The sequence below is a fragment of the Planococcus citri genome, chromosome 4 (assembly GCF_950023065.1).
Source record: "Planococcus citri chromosome 4, ihPlaCitr1.1, whole genome shotgun sequence".
In the NCBI taxonomy this organism is placed as follows: domain Eukaryota; kingdom Metazoa; phylum Arthropoda; class Insecta; order Hemiptera; family Pseudococcidae; genus Planococcus; species Planococcus citri.
Window position 1 is genome coordinate 36,201,800 of NC_088680.1, and position 18,292 is coordinate 36,220,091.

At 37.7% G+C, this 18,292-nt stretch overlaps 1 protein-coding gene across 1 annotated transcript; it reads left to right on the forward strand.

Annotated features, from left to right (window-relative positions):
- Window positions 1-717: 717 nt before the first annotated feature.
- On the forward strand, window positions 718-13,520 carry LOC135845681 (uncharacterized). Its single transcript, XM_065364448.1, has 2 exons — window positions 718-1,854; window positions 1,944-13,520. The coding sequence occupies exons 1-2, from the start codon at window positions 1,767-1,769 to the stop codon at window positions 12,839-12,841; spliced, it is 10,986 nt and encodes a 3,661-aa protein (XP_065220520.1). The 5' UTR covers window positions 718-1,766; the 3' UTR covers window positions 12,842-13,520.
- The last annotated feature ends 4,772 nt before the right edge of the window (window positions 13,521-18,292 follow it).

Here is an 18,292-nt window from a genome sequence, read left to right on the forward strand (position 1 = left end):
TTTGTCAACGAATCGACGAGAAATACCATTTTTCGTGCTATAATTTCAAGAATGAAACATATTGAAAAAATTTTGCCGCCGTTTTCAACAAATAAAAATTATGTTCTTTTTTCATGTTTAAAACGACAACAAAATTCGTCCAATAGGTATGTTTCACTTGCAAAATCACTGCAAAATATCTCAAGAATGCAAAGTTTTTCATTTTTTAGGTTATTTCTATGATGGTATTTTTGCTATAAGTGCCAAGCTTGTAATTTTTTTCTCGAAAGTGAAAAAAAAATTCCCGTTCAATTTTTTGGACTAAAACTGACAATGAGAATTTTGTTCAGAATTTCAACTCGTGGACATCATGGTGATACTTACTTAAATTATGTATAAGTTTTTTAATCGAATTTTCAGGGTTTTTAAAGTAGCAACACTGATTTTGACATCATTCGTCGATTGCTCTCTCAAAATACTACAGTTTGAAAAATAGCTCAAAATTCTACATCCACGTACATTCGTACAACCAGAGCAATTTGCAACTGCAATTTTCCATTTTCGGCTATTTTAGAAAACTTTGAAGCCCCACAGCTCCGCCAAAAAAAATGTCCGGTTTGCGTCATTCGTCATCATTTGATGACTTCTACACATGATCTAATTTTTTTTTAAAAATCGAAGACCCAACGTGCAAAAATTCGCCGATTTAGCATGGAATGACTTCGTGGTTTTTTCGCCCTAGCTCTTATCCAATTTGTTTTGGGAAAAATTGCCTACTTTCTAAACATGTTACGAGATTCTACGTCAACCTCGGTCATTCCAATCAAAATCTGAAACCCCTTTCAGGGTTAAACTGAGCGGTTGAAAATTTACAAATCATTTATTTTTGGGTAACACTTTTTTTTTGAATTTTTCTTCTCTAATATTTTGCTATTGGAGTCTTCTGAAAACAATAAATCGATCTCTGGACATGTTCTGTATGACGCAAATAAACCAGATTATCTATTTGAAACTGCAGACGTTCTGTGTGAATGCTTCAAAAAACTCGATTTCGTTCATCGATCGGTTCATTTTTTTTCAAACTTAATCATGCTGTGAGTGAAAATTCTATCGCTATTTTTATAAAAATAGATTTGTCGTTAATCTTACATTTGGCTGATAGGTATAAAGTTAGCATAAATAATATTCATTGCATTGATTCGCGAAAGGAAAAATATTCACCTAGTTCACTTTGCGTTTAATATTTCCACCTGTCAAAAAATCTGATACCAAGCCTCAATGACAAACATCGTCGTCGTCCTAAAGAACATCAAACAGTCAATACAGTACCACACATATGTACCTTGTACGTATCATTTGATAATTGAAAAAAAATTAGGTAACTGCATTTCATCGCGCATGTGATACGTAATTGAAGCCCACAAAAAACAAATACGACGCCTCAGTTACAGTGGAACATGACGTTGGGGATTTTTTCCCATTCGCGTACATTCGTCCCGAACCATCTATGTTTGCACAGTAGTTGATGCGATTACGCTGATATGTATCAGTATTACAATATGTTTTAAAAAATACATTACTCAAATTTTACCTGCATTTCAATGTTACGTGTTTCGTATTGCGCGAATGAATATTTAGTCGTGGTAGTACGAATTTTTCAATATATTTATAATCTAAGTGCATCGTCATCGAGTATTTGCCACCGTTTGGAAACGAATTTCACCTGTGTAAGGTAAACTGAACGTCTTATACGTTCGAAAATTCCGAATGATTCTTCCGCTACAGGAATGCGCCTAAAATGTCTGCCACTGTTACTTATTATTACGGCAGCCGCAGCAGTAGTCAACGCCGACAGTTTCAATTCTGAGGAAGATGGTATGTAAATTGAATAATTTTAATTTGCTGTTTCTGCGATGCGAAAATTGTTAGAATTCGAACCAATTGCGGCGTTTTTTCACTTGTAGGATTGAAACCAAGTCTGAGTTGCATTTTATGGGGCGATGCGGGATGCAGAAGAAAATGTGCTTTGCTTTGCACTGCTTTTGGCTGCCTGTCAAGCAGCCCGCAATGCAACACGGTATTCTGCGACTGCCGGGAAAAACTGCCCATCAAATGTTTGGGCGTTGTTCCGAATGCTTCGAATTCGCCTGATCTCCCACCCGACGTCACATTCAAACAACTACTGGTTGTTAAATTTATGCGAACTCCCGTATTTCGTGATTTGGACAAAGTAATGCCTACAGTTCCAGAGCTCGAACTCGAAGTGATGAAATTTCTTTACACAACCGATCTATCGGGAAAGGAATTGAAGCAAGAAATGAAACGTAGGTTTCCTTCATTGAAATATCTATTCCGACGCTTGAGACCGCGACCCTTGGCTCAACTTGATCCTAATGTCAGTGCTGAAGTTATGAAAGAAGGCATCAATGTGGAACCGGAGGAGCCTCCTACACGTTCGTATTTCTCTTCGTGGTTAAAACCAAAACCTACGAAATTCGACGTCAATTCGCCAGAAAATCAGAAACGTATTATAAATTTGATTAAAAAATTACCTTACAAACACGACGTCATAGAGACGTTTGAAGTTCTGCGGGATTCACCTGAGAAACCATTGTATCAGAATATTTGCAGATATTTCCTCAAAGAGGGTATGTTGTCGCCTGATGGTGTCCAGATAGTTAAACCAACCAGCGATCCTGCTGAACTCGAGAAAAAAGTGCAAAATGACGACGTCATTAGACAACTTCAAGATAGAATCAACGAATCTAATGAGCAGAGAAAAAATCGTAAAAGAAAACGTGTCAACAACAGTGGAGAAAACAGTTCGGAAGAAAATGATGCCAAAAAACCTAAGCTGGATGAGACACCGGGGCAATCTCCAAACAATGGATGGTGGAGTCCTTCGCTTTGGGGCCCAGGGGGAAACTCTCCGAACAACAGTGGACCTGGCCAGAATCCTACAGTTGGGCCAACTGCTGCAGATAAACCATCAGGAGGTTGGTGGTGGGGATGGGGTAACGGAAAAGGTGCTCCAAAAGATGGCGGAGTTGACAAATCGAATATGCCACCACCGTTGCCATCAGCTGGTCAATCTCCGAATCAAGGTCCAAATTCTGGCGGTTCTTGGAAGTGGCCCTCATGGAATTGGCCTGCTGGATCTGGTCCCCAAGGCGCAAATATGCCGAACCCTGATCAGTCACCTGTTCAATCTGGCCCCTCTATTGGATCACCTTGGGGAAATAATGTGTCCCAGATTGCAACTCCGATTCCATCTAGCAACAGTGGAAGATCTTTAGATTCTCCTGAACCTGAAAGCGCATTGCTCAAAGAAGATCTTCCAAACAAAACACCTAAAGAAAGGAAACGCCATAAATTGAGGAAAATACCAGACACCAAAGATTTTGAGGAGGATGTCTTCCCAGACATGGGATCTATCGATGAAACTCTGGGAAAACCAAAAAAGAAACATCGTAAACATGGCAAGCACAAAAAACATAAGAAGAGAAAACATCACCCTGAAAGTTCTGAAAGTGATAGTGATGAAAGTTCATCTGAAGAAATTTCTCCATCTGGTACTCCAGTCCCTCACAAAAAGAGAAAGAAGCACCACAAAAAACCATCGGAGAGTGATGAAAGTTCATCAGAAGAAATTTCTCCAACTGGTACTCCAACCAAACATAAGAAGAGGAAGAAGCATCGCAAGAAACCATCAGATAGTGATGGAAGTTCCTCAGAAGAAATCACTCCTCCTGGCGCTCCAAGCAAACCCAAAAAAAGAAAGAAACATCACAAGAAATCATTAGATAGTGATGACAGTTCAGCTCAAGAAATTGCTGCACCGGGTACTCCAAGTAAAAATAAAAAGAGAAAAAAACACCACAAAAAGCCATCTGATAGTGACGAAAGTTCATCAGAAGAATATTCTCTTCAGAACACACCATCTAAACATCCAAAGAAAAAGAAACATCACAAAAAGTCATTAGATGGTGATGAAAGTCCAACTAAAGTGATTTCTCCCCCAGGATCTGATTCTGAACCTAAAAAGAAAAGAAAGCATAAGAAAAAACCATCAGATAGTGATGAGAGTTCCAGTGAAGAGACCACATCTCCAGGATCCCAACCAGAACTTAAAACTAGGAAAAAACACAGAAAACCAAAGAATAAGAATGATACTTTGACATCACAAGCAAAACCAGAAGATGTAAAGAAAAATAATTCTGATAGTGATGAAGATGATAGCGATGAAGATACTGCCAAAAAAATACCTTCAATTGGAGGATTATCTGGTCAAAAGACAAATGAACCTATGGTGGAGTCTTCACCTGATGGAAAAATCAATAAACATAAGCGAAAGAAGGATAAACCATCTCAAGCAAATAGTGATGAAAGTTCATCGGAGGAAATTTCTCCTGATGGTACAGTCACCAAACATAAAAAGAAGAAACATAAGAAAAATAAACCATTGCCCATTTCTTCTCAATCTCAACAATTGCCTGGTGACAAAGATAGTGATGAAAGCTCTCCTGAAAAAATGGTACCTGATGCAGGAAAAACCAAACATCACAAGAAAAAGAAAGTTTTACCCTCCTTGCCTTCTGATAAGAAAGAAAGTATCATTGATGATAGCTCAATGGAAACCCTACCATCTTCACCCGACCTTGTCAGCAACCCTAAGAAGAAGAAAAATGTGTCAACAATTTCAAGTGCATCAATAAGTTCTTCACAGTTACCTGATGAGCCATCTAATGATAGTAAACAATTCAAGAAGCCCAAAAAGACCCAAGATGCAACATCAACCCAAGAAGTGTTGCCTGAGAATTTAACTCCTCAAGGAATTCCAAAGCCCAAAAAAACTCCAAATGCAACATCAACCCAAGAAGTGTTGCCTGAGAATGTAACTCTTCAAGGAATTCCCGGAAGCAAGCTAGGAGATTCACCTTTGGTTAGAGATGATGTTCATGTCAGACCAGTTATGGGAAGCAAATTAGAAAAATTACCAGGTCTTGAGAGCATTATTGGGCATGATAGTCCAATATCTCTAAAAGTCAATGGGCCATTACAACAGTCACTCAAAAACATGCCCAATTCTTTGTCTACGCCATTGATACTCTCAGGAATACCTACAGATGTACCCAATCTGCAAAACCATGACATGCATGATGATCTTACCCCAGAAAAAGGTAATGGATCTGTACAACAGTTACTCAAGAATATGCCCAATGCCATGCTAACTCAAGAAGGTACCCCTAGAGATATATCAAATCCAAGTAGCCATGATTTGCAAAATATTCCTACTCCAAAAGAACTGAATGGATCATCACAGAAATTACTCAACAATATGCCCATGATGCTCACTCCAATTACTTCAAGTGACAAATCCCAAAATACTTCAAAACCAAATACCCGTGACATACAAGGTGATATTATACCAGCCAAAATGAAGAGACCCTTGCAGAAATTATTGAAAGATGAGCCTAATTCAATGTCATCTCCTATGTCTCAAATCTCATCTGGAAAATCTCCTGATACATCTACAGTTATTGGCTCTAATCCTCTGAAAGGCAATGATGGACTGTTAGCAAACCCGAAGTACCCAACATCAGATTCAAATAAATACCCTGCTGATATTATTTTGCCAACACAGCAATTGTCCCCTCAAGATTCAAGTCCGCAAAAAGTGAACAAACAGATGGCTCCATCAAGTGATACAATAGCCAATGCCCCAAGCAGTATGTTCTCATTGGGTTCACTGTGGCCAACTTCTAGCGAACCTGTGAATGGATCACCAGAGCTCAAGCACATGGATAGTTTTTCACCCACAGCACTGAACAATGTGAAATCGTCCGATGGTTTGCCTTCATCCAATGTTGTCAACTCAGTATCAGGTAATCCATCTGTTCTGGGAGGGTTGATACCGCAAGAACCGTCCAAATCACTTTTGAATGATGGCATAAAACCATCTTCACCTAATAGTTCATCAAATAAATCACCCAATAAGTTGAATAGTCCTGCCAAACATCCAGAAACGTCTGTTTCAGAATCACCTTTGTTGAACAGTAAGTCAAGTCAATCACTCAGCAAAGAAAATCCTAGCCCTGGTGGTTCTCCTGTGAAAGGAGGTGAAAAGTCAGATAAGTCTGATATCAAAACGCCGTTGCTCAATAATTCTCCAAGTCAACTACTTGATGCTCAAAATGGGCTTGTTGCTAGTCCCAAGGGCAATGTTGATCTTTCTCCTGCGGACAAAATACCATCTGATGCAAAACAAACTCCACTCATTAATGCCCTGGACAGTCTTTCAAACTCGCCTACTGAAAAGAAAGCAATTCTTGATGCAAAACCAACGGCACCTGCCAATTTGCTTGCCAAATTACTCAATAAACAAATCCCATCAACTATGTTTTCATCTACACCAAGTGAATCTTCAAAGAATTTGGATCCTGAAATGAAATCACCTGTATCAAAAGATCCATCAACTTCTCTCCTTTCACCTAGTGACTCAATCTATCCAAAACCTGAAGAAATTGTTGCTGAAAAATCGCCATATGTGCCAGGTACCCCTTATCACTCATCACCAATGATGCATAAAGGAGGCAGAGATGTACCTGATCATATGGCAGATGTGCCTCAAAGTTTGAAGCAATTGAACAATTCAAAACCATTTTTGAATAACCCCCAACTTGCTGGTTTGTCAGTTCCGTTATCCAACACACCATCAAAATTGAATTCGCCTTCAAGTATTTCTCCTGAACATGATCCCCTGAATATTGAGCACCCTAGTGGCCCTTCAACAAGTTCATCAATTATTGATTCTTCTAACCCCAAAACAGTTCAGTTGAAAGATCCATCCACATCTCCACTCACAAACTTGCTTGAGAATAAACTGAATGAAACAAAACCTTCTAAATCAGCTCTCACGAATCCTCAGAAATCAGTAAGTGATCCCTCTGTGCCTGGTATTTCATCTTTACCTGATGTGTCGTTGGCAAAACAACTTCTGAGTAAAAATTTACCACCCAATAGTGTTCCTAGCGATGAAAAGCTCAAAGATTCTTCAGGTCTTCCTAACTCTCTTAGCAATCCATCAAGTCCTTCAGCCATCAATTCTGCTGACTCTGGTACTGTTCAGTCGAAAGATTCATCCACATCACCACTTGCAGGTTTGCTTAAGAATAAATTGGATGGTAAACCTTCTGATTCTCAAAAATCAATTAGTGATCCATCTGTGTCACATATCTCATCTTTGCCTGATGTGTTACTAGCAAAAAAACTTTTGAGTGAAAATTTGCCACCTGGAAGTGTTCCAAGTGATAAGAAGATTAAAGAATTGGTAGATAAATTAAAATCTGAAAACCATCCTTCTTCAGGTGTTCCCAACTCTTTGGTTAGCAATCCATCAAGTCCATCACCTCTCACTGATTCTCAAAAATCAATAAGTGATCCATCTGTGCCACATATCTCATCTTTGCCTGATGTGTTACTAGCAAAAAAACTTTTGAGTGAAAATTTGCCACCTGGAAGTGTTCCAAGTGATAAGAAGATTAAAGAATTGGTAGATAAATTGAAATCTGAAAACCATCCTTCCTCAGGTGTTCCCAACTCTTTGGATAGCAATCCATCAAGTCCATCACCTCTCACTGATTCTCAAAAATCAATAAGTGATCCATCTGTGCCACATATCTCATCTTTGCCTGATGTGTTACTAGCAAAAAAACTTTTGAGTGAAAATTTGCCACCTGGTAGTGTTCCAAGTGATAAGAAGATTAAAGAATTGGTGGATAAATTGAAATCTGAAAACCATCCTTCTTCAGGTGTTCCATCATCTCCCAATTCTGCAGACCCCAGCATAGTTCAGTCAACAGATCCATCCGCATCTCCAAATGTGTTATTGGCTAAAAAACTTTTGAGTGAAAATTTGCCACCTGGTAGTGTTCCAAGTGATAAGAAGATTAAAGAATTGGTGGATAAATTGAAATCTGAAACCCATCTTTCTCCTAGTCCAACCAACTCTTCAGTTAGCAATCCATCAAATGGCACAGTGGATGTAACAAAACAACCATTACAAGCCCCAGAGGACAAATATCTTGAAAATTTAGTGAATCAACTGAAATCTGGTGATCCATCATTGCACCTGCAAAGTCTGTCAAACAATGATCCATCAAGCATTACTATAGGTCCAACAGTTGAGCCTAATGACACTATTCTTCAAGGATTAGCTAACAAGTTAAAACCTGGAAGTGATTCTTCACCCACATCTCAAAGTCCTTCATCTAGTGGTCAAAATCCGTTGCCTATCAAAAGTAATCCTAATAACAAATCAATTGACCAACCAATTAATGCAAAAGCATCACGTATGCCCAACATTCCATCTACTCGTGATATTTCAACTAGCTCCCCTCAAATTGCAAATGGAGCTTCTTTACTTACAGCGGCTCCATCTCAACCATCAGAGAAAATGTTTGGTGGAGGCTCTGACAGTGATACTTCAGGAATGCCAGAAAAATCTCCTCCCTTGTTGAATAAACAACTTGGTAACTTGAAACCAAAAGGTGATGCAAGTGTTGCAAATTTGCCAGGTGAAGGTTCTCTTTCTCAGCCAAATACATTGCTTTCACCAATGTCTGATATAGCAAAAGATCAATCTGATCAAAATCTCTCCAATTCCTCGCCATTGGTTATTTCTCCTGAGAACATCATGAACAGTATGGTTGACAAAGGCCTACCAGGTGCTCTTTCAAACAACTCTCCTACTTCAAGTTCATTTGTATCTCCAAAATCACAGGGATTAAAATCTCCCACTTCAACTGATTCATCAAATGCAGGTCACACACCAGGTGGCACAACTCCAATCATAGGTAATTTACCAGAAAAATTGAGTGTTTCTGCTCCACCCAGCGTTGGTGTTTTTACATCAAATAAAGAAATTCCTGTGTCAAACAATTCGCCTATTTCAGAACTGTCCTCAAAGAAAGATGTGAATCCATCATCATCATCAAATGTCTCCAACTCACCTGTCTCTTCGCAGGACGTCATTAATCCAAGTAAGGACACACTGAAAAGTAAATCAAATCCCAATGTAGCATCATCCAATGATGGACCATTAGTTTCACCACAAACCAATCTGAATTCACCACTAGGTACTCCCTCTGGTCAATCCATTATATCACTTCCAAATCCATCAACTTCAAGTGTGCTGCCCTCAACATCAGAAAAAAATGCATCTGCAAGTCCAACTCTCGAAAGTAATCCTGGAATTGGTGGCCAACCTAAAGGAAATGGAAAGCACGATGTGTCAACCAGTGAAAAAGATGAACTCAAACCATCTCTCAAACAAATGCCTATATCTTCTCTATCACCCATACTCATGCCAACTGATGGAAATCCTTTTGAGACACTTCTATCAAAGCCAGAACACTCATCATCAAGCACACCTTCATTGAATAATAAAGAACTACCCTCAGATGATTCCAATGCAACTCTTCTGCCATCAAGCAGTAACAAAAATAGTCAACCTTTAAAATCAATTGAAAAAGTTACCCCTACCTCAAGTCTTTCCCCATCAGGTAATTCTCTGCCGCTTTTGAATATAGGGAGGTCATTAGATAATGAGAACTCGCTTCCTTCAGATCACTTAGTTGATAAAAACCCTACAATTGAACATTCTATTACACATGAATCAGGTCTTCCTGAACAGCCTGTTGGTGATGGTCTGAGTAGTCCAAACACTGAAAAAATGTCATCACCTTTAACAGCTAATCCAAAGTTTGCCTCATTACTTGACAAACTAAAGAATGCTGGTTCAAAGCCACAGAAAAATATTCCAAATTCCTCACCACAGATTACCAACACCAATGGATTTTCAACTAGCCCATCTCAAGACCAGCTGATGCTCACAAATGTGAAACCTTCGATATCTAACGATGCTTCAATACCTGCACTTGAAAGTTCACCCATGAAGAATAGCCCATCTCTTGCTAATTTACTTTCTCCAGATAACAATGTGAAATCACCATCAAGTGTACCATTAGTGAAGCCATTGAATAATCTACCCAGTTCACCAGTAAATGTACAAGATTCCACAATACCACAACCTTCAACTTTGAAAGATAATATGAATTCTGTCATACCCCCAGGAAGCAAAAATGTTCTTCCCTTGAATCAACCAAGTATTGTTGATCACAATGAAATCCTACCAACATTATTGAATGGTAAATCAACACCTTTGACATCAAACTCCCCACCAATTACATCAGAAAATCTCCAGCCATCTCTGAATTCTAATGTTTTGGATTTAAAGCAGCCAACTATCAATCCTGCTGCAGAAACGAAAGAGGCATCTCAAGGGACTCCAAATGTCTCTCCGAGTAAAAGTACACCAGTCCAAAATAAAATTTCTAATTTGTCACCAGATGTCTTGAATTCAATTCCGTCGGATAACCATATGTTGCCACTTTCTCCTGCTGCTAAACTAATGCTACCAACTGATTCACCTCCGTCACTAGGACAAACTTCTGCTAGTAAATTAATAGATGGCTCTCCCACTTCATTGAACCAGATTCCCTCTGATAATCCATTGTTGCCACCTTCCTCTATCACTAAACAAACATTACCTACTGATTCAACTCCATCAATAGGAAATATACCATCACTGGATCGAGGTTCTCCTGGAAAATTAGAAGATGGCTCTCCCATTTCATCAAATCCAATTCCTTCAGATAATACCTTGTTCCCACCTTCTCCTGTTATTAAACAAGCACTACCATCTGGTTCAACTCCATTAATAGAAAATACACCATCTTTGGGGCAAACTTCAACTGGTTCAACTCCAACCATTGGAAATGTACCATCACTGGACCACACTTCTGCTGGAAAATCAAAAGATGATTCTCTTACTCCATTAAACCCAATTCCTTCGGATAATTCATTGTTGCCGCTTTCTTCTGTAACTAAACAACCATTACCAACTGGTTCACCAACATCACTTGGAAATACGCCACTGGGACAAATTTCAACTGGCAAATCTAAAGATACCACTCCTAATCAATCAAATTCACCAGTTGGAAATACACCACCATTGGGACAAACGCCAACTGGCAAATCAGAAAATATCGCTCCTGATCAATCGAAGTCAAAACCGCAGAGCTCATTTCCATCCATGCCAACTCCAATTACCATCACACCAGTTCATCCTGATTCAATAAACAATCCTGCTTTACCCACTCCTCTGGCAACCACTAATAATCTGCAGTTACCTAATCCCAGTTCTGGAATACTGAAATCTCCCATCAATCCAACTACTGCGCCATCTTTGTTATCCAGTCCAATATCAAAACCTGTTCAAAGCAGTTCTACTCCGCCACCTTCTCTGTTACCCAATCCTATTCATTCTGCACCTCCATCTCATCCTTCATCACCATTTGATGAATTGGATGATTCGATCCCCTGGTTAGATGACGAAGTTGATATATCCGACGATTCGATGGAATTTTTGCATAATCGTCCAAAACCATCATTTAAATCATCCACAAAATCACCATCAAATGTATTGCCGAAACAAAAACCATCCAATACAATTGAAAATGTACCTCCATTACCATTACAAGCACCCAATTTGCCACCAACTTCTCCTCTTGTGGCGAAAGATCTTAACAATATCAACAATACACCTAATAGCAATCAACTTCCATCAATCATTAGTCCAAAAGAACATCCTGTAAACCTACAAAATCCAAATACTCCCCTGTTATCTGCACCATCGCCACCATTATTGGATAATACAAAAGTAAATTCACCATTAAATCTACCAGGTTCACCTTCATTTTCTCCCCAATCCAACACGCCACAGACTCTTCAACAACAGCCAATTACAAACACCCCAAGTTCATTACTTCCCTCGCCTTTATCCAGTCTACCTGATTCTGCAGGACCTTCATCGCCGAACCATCCTTCAGCTGCAGTTCAACCATCCCTTCCATCCCCTGACCCCCTTCAAAACTCACCACTTCAGACTAAAAATATACCAGCTTCACCTCTCGGTTCAGAAAATCCATCATCTCTCAAAATTAAGCTACCTCCTGGCGCAGACAATTCATCACCATTACCTTCAAACTCATTCAATAATCCATCATCTACGCCAATTTCTGGTCCATTGGCACTTCCATCAGTTTCTCCCCATGAACCGCCTCCCTCTATACCTTCTCCAGTCATTACTCCTCCCCCTGACATTAAAAAACCACTAAATTTCAATAGTTTATTCACTTCAGAGGAACTACCAGATGAATTACATTCTGAAGAGCATCCCAGCAGTCACGACTTGAAGCCTTCCCCTCCGCCATTGACTGCTCCATCACCTCTTTCGCCCCCCAGTACAGCACCACCTCCTGGTTTCAAAAAACCTTCTTTAGACCTGAATAAACTCTTCACTTCTGAAGAACTGCCCTCAGATTTAGTATCTGATGAGCATCATAATCCAAGCCCTCCAGCTATACTACCCTCACCACCATCACCGCCACAGATTACTCCACCGTCTCCTCTCTTCACAAAACCATTTGGCATGAATAACAACATGAAATCTCCACTGAGTCCCCTTATTACTCCTCAAATCAATAACAATATCGGCAAACCATCAATATTTGCCAGCTTCGATGATCTTCCGCCTTCTCCACCCTCTTTCAATACTTTCAAAGCACCTATGCTTACACCGCCCATGGCCAACTTCGACATACCTATTACCCTACCTAAATCAGCCCCTCTCCCTTCGCAATCCGGTCCAGGAACAGATGACGAGGCAAGTCGTAAAAATGGCGGACAAAATTGGAGGCAAAAATTATTTCAAAAGAAAGCTTTCCAACCTCTGAGTTGAATTGACATTAAACAGTCTGAAAATCGAACACTGTAGCTGTTTAATGTAGTGTAGGTATTTTAAAAGACGTCCTGAATGTTCTAACGTTTAAATTATTGTTTCTTTTAATCTTTTAAAATAAAACATTTTAAAATCAATCACAATTTTTCTTGTTTTTCATCAATCTTGTGTTTGCTATTGCTATCGTAGAGCCAGTTGTACGTATGCCAGTATTTCGCATGTGTAAGTGCGGATGGTGTATCGCGTACAAAGACATTGAATTGGAGCGAAATTCGTAAGTACACGGGTGGGGGAGAGGGTTATCATTTTGACGTATTCAACTAACGTCTCTAGACCACTCATACATATAAACGGTCATATTTTGGTGTAATGCCATTTTAATTATATATTACCGTGTGACTCGTTCTATAATGACTTTGTAGTTAATTAAATTACCGTGCTATTGAAATCGGTGAAAAGGAGAGTATTAATTTTCACCAAAATATTACCAACCGCGATAACGACCAGTAGTCTACTCATTGGCAAGATAAAGTGTTGAACAGCACGGTCGAATTGCGTTTAAATTTATGAAAGATAAAATGGAGAAAAATAGAATTATGAATCGTGTGATGAAACTGTTTCCGATTGACCCCCTTCCTCTTATCTTCTCGACGCAGATTTGTGACGTATATTACGTAAAATAGTGAACTAAAAATTTAAATTTTGAATTCAAACTCAATTTCAAATTTTTTATTGATTTTTTCACTTTTGAGTTTGAAAACTTTGATCGACAGATTCTTGTGCGAAAAATTGACAGATATCGAGTTTCCTATTCTGTAATGTTAATTCAAGTATCAACAAGGATATCTTTGAAAGAGGCTTCCATCGTGCCTTCTCAAGTGCAACCGCAATTAATTATGCTTTCAAGCGAACCCTGGGATCGATTTTGGTGCCGTTTCTTATACCAATATGCCTGTCTAATTTCTCAGGATAGTAGCAAAATTACGAAGAACTCAACCCGACAGTTCTTCGGCCGATGGGGTCTTGTTATTCTGAAACAGAAACAAAAACCATCGCTAACCCCCGCAGACAATCTGTTTCACACTTTCTCATTCTGTTACTCTGCACGATACATTGGCGTCTTTTGCTTTGCTCTTCTATTCTTGTATTTCTGTCTATCTCCACGTACAAAAATCCTGTCTACTTTCTCATCGCGTCATCAGCAACAGAGCGGTGGAAATTACGCGCGAAAATAATCCAAACCATTAGTCATAGCCGAACCATCAAAGCGTGTTACAAAGTTAAACATTTCAACACCTCGAGCGTCGCTGCCGCTCCGCAACATTATATTTATCGATGAAAACAGTAGTTTACTTTAATCTGCTTGTCAGAAATGAAAAAACATCGTCGACGTTGACATTTGATTAAACACTCTTTCTGCTTACCCTTTTACCTATATCTATAGTCAGTCATTATGTACGTCTACGTATATTACACTGGGTGATGAGGGGGTGAGCGCGAGCGCAATTTTAACTCATCTTGTTACTCTCACGACCTACGATTTGGTGAAAAATTTCATTATACGACGTCGTCGGTCGTCGCGTCGAGTATATGTAAGACAAACCTACCGCAATTGGAACCAATAAATCCTGAGCCAGATTTAAAAACCGTGAACAGCCGAAAATTTACTCTCATTTTAGAATCTAATTGTTTTAGCTCTGCTGAGACTAACGCAGTGAGCTGTCACTTTGTGTATTGTAAATAGCAATCAAGTCGAGTCAATCTTAAGCACCGAGGGCAGAGTAAAAATGAGATATTCGAAGCAGGTACTTTTCTGTTCACTAGAAACCACCCCGCTATACCTAATTAACCGAAATATTATCTTGTTTCCAAAACCAACTATTCGGTGGCCATGCCCTGTTGACTGGCTTCGTATTACTATTCGAGTTCTTTTCTGTTTTAATTGCATCCTCTTCATCTATTCGTTTCCCAACTTCCTTCTTTTTTTCTTTCTCGAATGTCGTTGTTTCGAGGTTTCTCTCGAGTGTATTTTTGTTCTACGTCAGTAAAATAACGTGACTAGTAGGTACCTGCCTGCGTGACAGGTCTGTGATAATTTTACATTTTGAGATAGGCCTATCATTGTTTTTTCTGCCCAATCGAATGATGTTTTCGAATTAAGATTGCTTTTTTGTTATGACCTGCTGTACTATTCAGCTGGAAGATTTAGTACTTATGAGGAAAAAATTTGAAAAATCAAGTTTTCTTTTTGAATGAAAATTTTTGAAATTTGCTCGAATAGTTGTGGGTAAGTAAAGTATATTGTCTAAAATCAATCTTTCGGATCCGAGCCATTTCGAGCTATTCGAGAGCCTCTAGCGCGATTTTCGATTTCTCCAAAATTTAAGAATTTCTCTAGAAGGCATGAAAATAGATTTGGGCAGCTAAAAATCGAGTCGTGGCTTATTTTCAACCTGCTTATCGAGATTAATCAGGGTCATTAGTATATTGAACAGTATAAACAGTAGTTTCAGCTTTTTTTTAAAGTTCCTCCCATGATCTAAATGTATGGAGAGTGAGGGTCGATTTTGCTGCGGATTTTATTTTGGCTATTTCTACAGTTAACAATAATGCGTGTTTTTAGTCAGATTTTCAAAATTCAAGGCGTCATGGGTCTCTGATTAAAAGTCAGCTAAGGTACCTCGATCACCGAGAAAAAAATGTTGAGGTAATTAGTGAACTTGAATATGTAATTAGGTAACGAAGCTCTAAATGTTACTTATATTGGAACCAGTTACTGAACAGTGAACAGCTTGGTTAATTTTTGTAAATAAAATATGTACAAATCAAATTCAAATTTTTTCGTAAATTATTTAAATAATTAAACATTATAAATATGCATATTAAGCACTCACTAAAAAATTGTGGTCAATAAAATATTGAGTTAGGTATAAATAAAAAATGTTACAGAGTTGAAGAAATATTAAATTAAGAAAAAAATTACCTACTTACACCTAGTCGGAATAATTTGAAATTCCTACCGACTGCGCCAATTTTTTTTTTCTGTTATGCCCCCAAACATGTGTAATAACAAAGATGACATGACAGTGCATCGGCAATCGTTTATTCATTGATACTGTACAAATTGGCTAGCTTATACTATGATTTTATTGAAACGGAATTGTTCGCGAATGATTGAGTCTATTTTTTCATTTCACTTATGTACCTATTAGGTGTAGGTACTCTAAACTACGTGCCTATGTGCCTATCTTAGTTTTTATTTATCCTCACGTATCTCTCTACACATGGTTATAATTTTGAATACATTTTTTATTATTTAAATAATTAGAAATCATAAATACCTATGTATATTAAGCACACTCTATTAAATTTATACTTGATCAAACTTAATAATAACTATCATTCACTTTCAACGTGATATTAAAAACTTGGTTATTATAAAAATGTATAATGTTGAATGAACCCACTAAAAAATTGTGGTCAATAAAATATTGAGTTAGGTATAGATAAAAAATTTTACAGAGTTGAAGAAATATTAAATTAAGAAAAAAAATTACCTACTTACTCCGAGTCGGAATAATTCGAAATTCCTACCGACTGCGCCAATTTTTTAAGTATGTTTTTTTACACTGATTTTGCATAATCTGTAATATGGATTGTCATTTTTTTTTACAGATGTATAATCAGTTTTTGAAAACCCGGTTGTTCTTTTTACTGGATTTTAAACAGATCAAATCCGGATTATTGAAAATCCATAATCTACTGGGGTAGTATCTTATGGGAATGGATTTTAGATTTTACTTTATCAGAATTGAACTGACAATCCTCCCAGAATTCAGATTATGGATTCTTGTAAAATCCGTGTAAAAAAACATACTTATTATTCAAATAATTAGAAATCATAAATATGTACCTATGTATGTATATTAAGGACACTTTATTAAATTTATACTTGATCAAACTTAATAATAATTTATCATTCACTTTATCGTGATATTATTGAAAACTTGATTATCATAAAAATTCTTAATGTTAAATGAACCCACTAAAAAATTGTGGTCAATAAAATATTGAATTAGGTATAAGTAAGTAAAAATTTTTGCACTGCTGAGTCGAAGAAATATTAAATTAAGAAAAAAAAATGGCTACTTACACAGAGTCGGAATAATTCGATCGCGTATACTTAAGTCAAATAATTTTGTATTCAATGAAATTTTTTATGGACAATATTTTAATTTGAAGTTTATTTTAGCGGATGAAATCATCCAAGGCCTCAAACAAATATATTCAGTATCAAGAAATGTTGGATTGGGAATATGCCCTTCAAATTATGAAAAGAAATTGAACTGAATTGAAATAGGGTAAGGTAGCCTAATATGGACCGGTGCTGTTGACCAATCTCGGTGCTAAATTCGTGTCGAAATCCAATGAATTTTTTCGCGATCCATCCAATGTACCTACCTACATGTTCCTTGGTATATAAAAGTATGTTTTTTGAAAGCATAAATTGGCAAAAATGACCAATTTTAGGTTTTCAAAAATTCGCTAAAAATAAAAAAAAAATCAATTTTAGCACCTAATTTTTAGTTATGTACTGTATGTAGGTTTCAGACCATACTTTTCCCAAAAATCACGATCCCGTTTAAATCAGAGACGGACACCTGTAGAAGTTCTCTTGTCAGCCAGTTGATTTTAATTTTAAAATAACAAACGAGATAGAATTGATAATGCTGTGTGTAAAATAATAAATAAAAAACTTGAAAAACATGCAAGTCCTCCTCAACTATCGAGATGAGTTTATTTTTTCAATCTAATGGAAACGAGACCAAATGACGCGACGACCTTTCTATCTGGTTTTGTACTCGGTTTTTCAATCACGTCGAAACCGAAAATCATCTTGGGTTTTACATTACGCAGATATTCTCGATCCATAACAGCTTCGTATTCTCATTGGCAGTTACTCAATCCATCGTGTCTGTTCTACCAGCTACTGAAAACAGTGAGAAAATATCAAACCACTCCAGGTACCTAATTGGAATTGGCGAGGTACATTTTTATAAAAGACAGATACTCGTACTTAGGGCTATATATGAGTGAAAATATGTTGCAGTTTATTCTGGACACATTTTGCTTCATTTTTGGTCGTACTGTGACGAGAAAAAACATTCACTTTTAAAGTAGACTGTTTATTTGTAGGTGGCATTTGCGATTCAGGTGGCGCCTTTCATGTGTTTAATAAAGTGCTTTTGGGTGTTCCGTAACCTTAACCTTGCGTCCATTTGAGAAACGAATTCGTTACTGGTGATAACAGGTCTTACGATTCATCGACTGAAGTCTTAGTACAGACAAAAAAGTATTCTCAAGTAAGATAGGTGAAATAGCCATGTTCCCAGATTTGAAAAATTATGATGGATTATTGTTGCGTACCTCCAAAAAAATTTTCGACTGGAA